Source organism: Triticum urartu, chromosome 2 (assembly GCF_003073215.2).
Source record: "Triticum urartu cultivar G1812 chromosome 2, Tu2.1, whole genome shotgun sequence".
In the NCBI taxonomy this organism is placed as follows: Eukaryota; Viridiplantae; Streptophyta; class Magnoliopsida; order Poales; family Poaceae; genus Triticum; species Triticum urartu.
In genome coordinates, this window is record NC_053023.1 from 35,164,709 (window position 1) to 35,174,450 (window position 9,742).

General features: G+C 45.1%; 1 protein-coding gene across 1 annotated transcript; it reads right to left on the bottom strand.

The window, feature by feature from the left end:
- Positions 1–5,314: 5,314 nt before the first annotated feature.
- LOC125535461 (probable serine/threonine-protein kinase PBL7) lies at positions 5,315–8,585 on the bottom strand. The gene is made up of 5 exons (XM_048698509.1): positions 8,314–8,585; positions 7,587–7,834; positions 7,044–7,233; positions 6,556–6,947; positions 5,315–5,955 (listed from the first exon to the last, which is right to left on the bottom strand). Exons 1-5 carry the CDS (start codon positions 8,399–8,401, stop codon positions 5,656–5,658), a joined length of 1,218 nt encoding a protein of 405 aa, XP_048554466.1. The 5' UTR covers positions 8,402–8,585; the 3' UTR covers positions 5,315–5,655.
- Between the last annotated feature and the right edge of the window lie 1,157 nt (positions 8,586–9,742).

The following is a 9,742-nucleotide window of genomic DNA, read 5'->3' on the forward strand; positions in this document are numbered from 1 at the left end:
AAGAAATGTCCTCCTCACGCTGTGAGAGCTCCCATATGTTACCCCTCGAGGTAGTTTCCCAGCCATCCGGCTTGGTTTCACTAAATTGCCAGAAACCACCACAATTGCGTCGAGTGGTGCAAAAAGCCCTCCAGAAAAGCTAAAAGTTTGCGAAAAGCGTCGTTTTTGGTAATCTTTTTGCCAAAAGCACAAAACGCTTGGTTAAGAGCCATCTAATGAGGGTTTCGCTGTTCAATCTGATTAGTGGGTTTCGCTGTCACGGCTGACTAGGCACCAAAATCTCTCACCATTTGACAGGAAAATTATCCTCATGAAGGGCCCACCTGTCAGTCTCTCACCCATACCTTCTTCCTCTTACTCCTGTGCAGCCCCCGGCCAGGAGCCCAGGTAGACACCCAGGCCAGCGCAGGTTAGTTCGTTTTTCTCCTTGGTTTTCCATTCGTTCTTATTTTTCTTTTGTTTATCTTTTTCTTTAGGGGTATCTTTTCCAAAATATTCTAAGTACATATATTCCAAAACTTAAATTAACTTTGACATTTTAAAAACCACGAATTTGAAAAATGTTAACGCACTGTAAAAAAAAATGTTAGGGTCATTCAATAAAATGTTTGTCACGTTTAATAAATGTTCACATGTTTCAAAACAATGTATGGGACATTTTTTAATGTTTATACAATGTTAAAAATATTCGTGTAATTAAAAAAACTTATCATTCAAAAAAATGCACGCTACCTTTAAAAAATCTTTACTTCAAAAATATGTTCGTGATTTTTTTTTCAAATTATAACAGTGTAAAAAATCATGTAGATTAAAAAACTATTTTGTACTATCATTCAAAAAAATATTTCACCATGTATTTGAAAATCATTTAACACATATTTAAAAAAATGTGTTTGGAAAAATGTTAAACCTATAACTGAATTTGTTTTTAAACATATATATAAAAAATTCAGATGTATACGAAAAATATACAATGTGTATGGATAAAATTGGACATAAAGCGTATATTTGGAAAAATGTTAATCATGTATTTGAAAGAAGCTAACTATGCACAAAAAAAAATGTTCCTGGTGTATAGGAAAAATGTACAATGTGTATGAAAAAAATAAACATGTGTTGAAAAACGGAAAAATGAATAAAATCAGTACTTAAACACAGAACATCGAAACCAGAAGAAAACAGTTGAAACCAACACATAAAACCAAAAAAATCAAAGAAAAGGAAACCGGAACCGGATAAACAAACAGAAAATCAAAAGTATAAGATACCTTATTGGGCTGGCCCAGTAGCACCTCGACGCGAAAAACACTTGAGGGATGAGCAGCCACCATCTCGACCATATAAGCGAGATGGGACTGTATCAAAATATATATAGGGTCGCGCTATTCGTCACCCTGGGTGAGGAATAGTTATTCTTCACCTCCCCCCCCCCTCTATTTTACCATCAATGCACCGTAATTTTACGTTCCGTAAGTTTTGTCTTATTTCCGACGCAAAAAGGGACCGTAAGAAAATATATAATCGTCGTAAAAAATATTTTATGTTATGTAAAATTACAAACGTAAAAACATAGTCTAAAATACACATAAACTGCAAATTTTCTTGTCTTATGACCTATATTTTTATTTTCTTATGTCAAATTTTACGTAGTGAATCAATAGGAATGTAACTATTTGAATTCGAAACATAATTTAATTATGAAATGATCGTATGATTACCCCGGGTGAAGAATAACTTATTCTGCATCCTAGGTGATGAATAGTAACACTATATATAAGCGAGATGGGAGCTCCCATTGAAATGCTCATCGTGTCCAACAAAGGCATTTTGCACAAGAGCACTCCCTATTGCGCACTGGACAATATTTGAAAGCACAGGTTTTTTTTTTGAATTTGTGAAGAAATTTTGAAAACGTGATTTATTTTCAGTTCTAAAAAATATTTGTAACAAGGACCTTTTACAAAATCTTTAATGTTTTATAGAATTTGTGAATTTTCGGAAAATAATAATAAAAGAAATGAACACAATAAAAGGAAAACCAGATAACCTAGTAAAAAATAACACAAAAAACTCAAATAAAATACCGGTTCACAAACCTTCTACTAAGTTCCCAAAACCGGCCAGGAACTTTCTAGAAGGATCCGGAAATGGGATCATGTACTAGGTTCTCTTCTACAAATGAGCCGACCCATAGGATGGACACAACACAACACGCGTCATATAGAAAACTAGATAATACTCCGTACGTTGTTGCGGGAGTTGGCTGATATATTTTTTGGTGAAGTTGAAACATGAATATTGTATAGATGTAAACAAATTATGGGAAAATATTTTTCACATGCACGGTTGCATATTTCGGTGGATCATTTGCCATGCATGGTAGCATCTTGAGGTGGCCTTATTTACATGCATGACTCTATGTTGACATGGCATAGCTGCATACTAACTTACTAGGATAAAAGGAGATAGTCGGGATCAGTCTCTTATGTATATAGAAAATAGGATATAGGATACCCTAAAGAAAATCGTTGAAAACTAACACAAAAAATAGATGAAACCGACAAAAAAAAGGAAAAACAGAAAACCAAAAAATGAGTGGAAAACTAAAGGTATATCATCCCTTCTTCGACCGGCCCAGTAACACCTCTACGCGAAAAACCCTTGAGTCAAGAGCAGCTACCATATCACTGTAAGCAAGATATAGCTCTCGCGTTCCCTCCAAAACAACGTAAGGCACGATGGCGTGTTTCCGACAATGGTACCGTTGATTAAGGCTTACTACGCGGTTGCTAAATCGTGATGGGTTGTATTTACTTTATAATTTGTTGTGAAGAAAGTAGACATACAATAAATAGACAAAGTGGGTCAAAATAAATGTTAAGATTAACAAAAACAATTGGATCAGAGTGAAAAAATGAGACTACTACAATCCATCACAACACTAAAAGTTAAGAAGGCTTAGGAGGTTCATTCAGCATGTCCACGAATTATTTCTCTTTTTCCATGAATACATAAAGTGTGTGTATCTTTTTGTTGATAAAGGAAAACATAATGAGTGCATGAAAGGGCACACACAAACACATATATAAGAAGGTGTGTGCATGGAATCCGGAGCAGAGAGACAAGAGACGCTTAGCCCGAATAGAGGAAAAGAAACACAGCTAAACCCACCAAGCCTGAAAGAGGGGTAGGCCAAACCGGCATGACGTCAAACATCTCCAAAGCAAACACCGAGGACGCCACGAGCAACCAAGATAGCGCCTTCAAGAAGGGGAGCAGCGACATCATCAATCCGAAGAAGCGGACTAAAAGATCTTCCCCGATGCTCGAGGAGGGCCACAGGTAAAGGCCATGCCAGCGTCTCCAAGAAGGGAAACAACACCCGCGAGTGTTGCCGCTGCCAACGCCAACAATTAGAGCAAGGATTACACCCTGACCTAAGTCCAAATAATCCCATTCCCGTCATATCAGGATTCGGAGATGAGGAAGTCAGTTTGTTGGTCGAGACCACCACCTCAAAAGGGGGGGAGGGGGTGCCGCCGCGGCGCGACGGGGACCAAGCTGTCCCGCCGCCGCCATCCTAGGGCACAACACGACTTTGCCGACAGGCCCTTCGGCAGCAGCGATGCGGAGGGGGCGACAACGAATGACCCTTCCAAAGGTGGCTAGGGTTTTGACACAGTAACGCAGAGGACCAACAGTGGGGAGCTCCCATTGGGCACATGCAGGCAAGTGTGACGTTGCAGAGGCCGGGCTCCATGGAGCCTGTTTTGCCATGAAGAATCAAAGTATACTTAAAAGTTTCAAAAAATATCAATTTTTATATATATTCTTTCAGTATTTTATACATGTAGTATACTACAAATACACATGGACGTATATATATTCTTTCAGTATTTTTTAATATGCGGACATGGTATTCTCACTGAAAAAGAAAAAGAAAAAGAAAGAGCTCGGCCTCAGCAATGCTTTTTCGACATGCAGGCTGTTCACTTCCTTGTTTACCAACTTATTTAGGAGATTTCGAACTGAAAACACGTGTTGCCCGTGTCTTCTCGCCCACCCATGAACTGAACTGCCTTTGGTTTTGGTTTTTGGCCGGACACGTTTGTTTTGGTGACACAATCTAGTGAGGAGTGAGTGCACCTGGTGACCACCGCCGACTGCTCTCAGCATGCCGCATACAGATTCATACTCATACAGGTAGGCGGCTGCTTTTCACTTTCGGCCGGTAACAGGTGAGCGCTGCGTTCACACACATTTTTTGTAAGTCATCGGACTATGGGTACCTGCATGTGCCAAGCCGACCACACAATCATGATCCGATTCTGTTGCGTTGCATTGACCGTCGCATCGCCGCTCTTCATAGTACTCCTACATTATTATTATTATTATTATGCGTTATGTACTTTTCTGCTGTCGTGTAGTACACGTGGTGATGTGTGCGAGATGCTTTGTGTCTTACCCATCGGTCAAATCACATCGGCACTAACTACTTTCGTTCCCAAAAGATGATGTAACGCTGTGTCGACTCCGGGTCTTATTTCGATCATGAATATGGTTAACAAAATGCAGAGTTATGCTTGCAAGAAGATTCTGGTGATGTGAATTTTGTTTAAAAGAGGTTTCCGGTCGTATATACTACGTAGTATATAAACCCTCCGTTCCTAAATGTAAGTCTTTTTAGATATTTCAATATGGACTACATATAAAGCAAAATAAGCATTCGTGTGTTATCCCGATTAAAATATTTAAAAAGACTTGTATTTAAAAACAGGGGGAGTATATGGCACGGGCGGCCGGTAGCAAGGGCTAACGAGCCGACTTGATGGTTCGGGGAGTTCGTCTAAGAATTTGGATGGTTCAGGCCTTCTTTGCTTCATAGGATAGGAATTTTATAGAAATAGGAAAATCATAGAAAATGAGATGACATGCATGTCAATTTTTATAGAAAAAGAGATGTCATTTGATGCATAGGATAGGATTTTTTTCATTGAGTCTAGACTAATGTTTTTTTTCCTCCAAAACGTGAAGGATTTATTCCTATCCTACATAGGAATAGGAATCCATTCCTACAAACCAAAGGGCTTCAAAGGAAATTTTTCCTTTGCAAATCCTATCCTATAGAATTCCTACAAAAATCCTACAAACCAAAGGAGGCCTCAACAGTTTACATGGATGGCCAAGGGGCAAAGCATGGTGGAGGCAGGCGGTTTGGCCTGGCAGGATTGGAGCTTGTCAGAGGAAGAGGAAGACACAAAATCGTTTTCAAGCGATTGACCCCTAGCCAGTCCCTTCGTTAGTCAAACAGGCATGAACTAGAACCCTCAAACCCTGGATAAAGGACAAGCACTTCTGTCAAATACAAGGAGAAATGGTAGTCCATAGACTGATCGAACTGTAAAGTCATGGGTGGTTACACCGACTGCCTCATCATCTACCTAGATACAGACTTCGACCGGAGAGCACATGCATGCATCATCTCTAAGCACCATCTCCAACAGATAGACCAACTGATCAACATACATCACCGATTCACAATTCCTCCCAACATGTAACCGCAAAAGCCGCCTTGCTATCCACAAAATTCCTCTTCAGCTCCATTCTGGACTCGTACCGCCACAAAATTCAGGCTTCTCCCAAAGCCGCCCAACCTCACTCGCTTCCTCCTCTTTGATGATCGGCGCCGTGGTTCCGGGCTCGGGGCGGCGTGCCGGAAGCCGTCAGGCGCGACGGGCGGTGGACGCCGTGCACCTCCGGATCGTAGGGCTGGGAGGCAAGGTAGCTCAGGGCTGTGACGACGTCGCCGATCAACGGTCTCAGGGTCGGCTGTTCTTGCACGCACATTGCAGCGACGGCCAGGGCCTGGTACAGTCCCCTTGGCGGGTACCGGCCCTCCAGCGCCGGGTCTGCCATCTGGGGGAACTTCCTCCTGTCCTTGAACAAGGGCCGGGCCTGAAATTGTGCACCAACAAACGTTACATCAGTAGGGATTGCAAAATACTGTACGACATCTTTAGCAAAGGCTTCGGCATGTCATGACCCTATTCATTCGATCCTATGGAACAGACTACAATAATGTCTTTTTGGGAAGCCAAACCTAGGCCAATCCAATAATGCCAAAAAAATGTAGTATGGAACTATTTCATTCTAGTACAGTAGCTTTTTAGTAACCCTACAGCTGAAAAACGTTGCGAGCATGATATTTTTTTAGCTGAAGGAAAGGACAATATTCCTTCAAGCAAAACTAGTGTAAATTCCAAAAGTGGAAAGAAATACAGAGATGACTGAAAATCAACCTCCTATGGTTCCCCTTCAGGTGATACGCAAGGTTGATGCGCTAACACTCAGCTTAGACTAACTTCCGAGCTAAGAGGCTGATATCTGGTGGATTTTCCAGAATAAATTAACAATCAATGCTCACAAGAGGCAGCAGGTTTCACAATGTGATTGTGATATTCTCTATACTCAAACTCCAGTAGTCTATAATGGAATGAAGAAGAATAACAAGAAGAAACAGAAAGGAACGTAGCAAAAAACAAATCGGCAGCTTACCCATGCAACAAGATTTTGCTCCCCCGCAGCTCGGGTGTTGTCGATAGCCCTTCGTCCTGTGATGATCTCCAATAGAACAACACCATAGCTGTAAACATCTGACTTCAGAGTCAGCTGACCAGTCATAGCATACTCGGGGGCACAATACCCGTATGTACCCATCACTCTGGTGGAAACATGTGTCTTATCACCAACTGGGCCAAGCTTTGCCAATCCAAAGTCAGACAGCTTTGGGTGGTATCCCTCTCCGAGCAAGATGTTTGAACATTTCAAGTCCCGGTATATGACAGGAGGATTTGTTTTGTCATGCAAATGCTCCAGCCCTTTAGCTGCACCAGCGGCTATCTTCATCCGTGTATTCCAGTCAAGGCGGGGTTTATCTGGGGAAGGATCTGAATAAAATAGGATCCAGTTGTGAGTACACAAAGTTTAATTATCCAACAGAAGCTGTACCAAAGCAGAAACACATTCTTTTTCCGGCAGCGTACCGTGAAGGTGGTCTTCCAAAGAACCCAGCGGCATATACTCGTAAACCAAAAGCCTCTGGTCGCCATCGGCGCAATAGCCAATAAGGTTGACCAGGTGTGGGTGGTGCAGCAAGCTCAGCATGAGGACCTCAACAAGAAACTCCCTGTTGCCTTGCAGTCCATTTCGATCGAGCTGCTTTATGGCGACAACCTGTGACGGCAACAAAATACATTTCACCATGTCAATTAGCTTCAGGAAATAGCTTGACAAATTCTTGCGCATAATTAACAATTCTACCACAACATTATTGCTAAATAGCTGTGAAATGTAAATCGACCGAGGATTAATAAACACAATCCTTGAAACCTGGATAACCCTCATTTTCTATCACATTGAAAACGAAACCCGCAGCCTAAACCCGGTCTCGGGTTCAGGCTGTGTGACACGTTCACTAGGAGACAATTTACAAGTGCTCCACACAATCCTCCAAGTGGAAGCTTCTAAATAAACAAAATGGTGCTCGTGAACTGGGAGGGCAGAATAATTAGCAAGAACCTCCTCACCTGGTTGATGCTCTCCAGGTACCCCTTGTAGACCCGGCCGAAGCCACCCTCCCCGAGAAGGCAGTCGGCCCTGAAACCGTTGGTCGCCGCCGCGAGCTCCCTGAAGGTGAAGGTCTGCGCGGCAATGTGGCGGTGCTCGGACCCGTTGCTGAGGACGAACTCCTTCTTGGCCTCCGACAGCGAGTCCTGCCGCGCCGCCGCCGCCGCGCTGGTCGACGACGAGGAGCACCCCGGCTTCGCTTTATTGTCTGAGAAAAACAAAACGCATGCGTCAGAATCATGAGGCGAATAAAGAAGACGGGGAATTTAGGGAAAGGAGTGCACGCGTTGTCTGGCGGGCGACAAAAGTGGCGAGCACGCGTCGTCCCCGGCCGGAATCCCGGCACCGGGCTGCCATGTTTCGGGGGGAGGCGGATTCGGCGGGATGCCATGATTTTGGACCGAGTTTGCGGCAATTTTCTGGAGGGGCGAACTTTTCTCCTTTTTTCTTTTGAAACAGGGGAGGGGAGGGGGGAACTGGACTGACGGGACGGCTCGGGAGGCCCGTGAACGAGGGACGGCGGCGGGGGCAGCCCGAGGCCGGAGCCACAAATTGCTCCGCGGAATCTCGGAGTGGCAGGCAGAATCGGCGAACGGCTCTGTGAATCTAGCGAGGACGAGCGAATCCGAGATGGCAGGGGCGAGGAAGAAGGCAGCAAGAAAGAAGGCGGTGGCACGGGCGGATCACCTGCGGCGGGAGGGATCTGGGGCTTCTCCGGCGGCGCCGGCGTCTTGCGCTTCTTCCTGGCGCCCAGGCAGGGGAAGCAGCAGTCCATGGCGGCTCCTGAGACCTCTTCTTGGGCGGTGTGTGGGGGAGAGAGAGGGGGAGAGGGGTGGGAGGTTTGAGTGTGCGGCGTCCGCGTTGCGCGTGCGCGTGGGCAAGAAGGAAGGAAGGAAGGGGAGGCGAGGCGAGGGGGGGGAGCGAAAACGAGGAAGAAATGATTTTTGAGTTAACTAGGGGGCAGCCCTTCTCCGCTTTGGGTTGGGGTTGGCTTGGCTTGGCTTCTAGAAGGACGCAACGCAGCGCACAAGGGAAGGAGGGAAGGAAGGAAGGGGAAGGGGGGACGGCTACTCTACGCGGCGCAAGTGTCAAACGGAAAGCAAAAGTCACGCACGCACACCAGCTAGTGGCCGCACCGCATTCCATGCCGGGTAAACAGTAACTTGTTCGGTGCTGCGTGGACTGGAAGGCTCGGAACTATACTGTGCTTAAGCTCAGGGCAACTCCATCGCGGATCATCGAACGGACGGCATCGAATGCTCGCGGACACGTCCGAAAGTCTCTGTGGATGGCGTGCAGCACGTCGGTCATTCAATCTTAGGCATTAGATGTATGAATGACCGACGAACGTGGACGGAATCGAAGCGGAACGGACGAAATTTAAACATATAGTTTGGTCATAGAGTTCGGGGTCCTCCTGCGCGGCCTCTAGCACATAAGGAAGAATACCCCTCTTCCTCCACTTGCTCCTCGTCAAACATCCACTCCTCCTCCTCCTCCGATAGCGGCACACAATTTGGCCACGGGGAACCAGGATGGCGATTTGGGGAGTGATGTCACGCGCTAACTGGATCCGGAGCTACCCATGGGTACGGATTAGCGCGTCGGTAACCACTTCTCAGTGTCAGACTTCTTGCACGTCATGGTGGCCGGAAGGTTTGGTGGCGCGCGGTGGATGTGTGTGAGAGGATGAGGATTGTGTGGGTAGGGGTTTATGGACGAGGAGCCCGACCAACCTTAAAGTTGAAGTAGACTCTTTGGTCGCCACACCGTCATGAATGTGGGTAAACGGGAGGCCGGCCAGCAAGACAGAATGCAGTCAAACCAGAGCGGGAGATTGGTTTTATGTGGGTTCATGTTGTCGGAGTCCGACATGGCGGACGTCAGAACTCCCCCAAACATGCCCACAGTTTGGTGTCGTTTTGTGAAATTTCTGATGTCCAGGCCTATCTGAAAAATTAGGTAACCCTGTTGGACAACCAAAAGTGCAAAGACCATCTGCTCTTGGACATTAGCGGTTGATTTGGTGATTTGTGTTGGAGTTCCCTTAAAGCAACTCTAGCAATGTTGTTGTAAGGTCTCAAACTACATAATAATAGTCAATATGGAGGCGTAA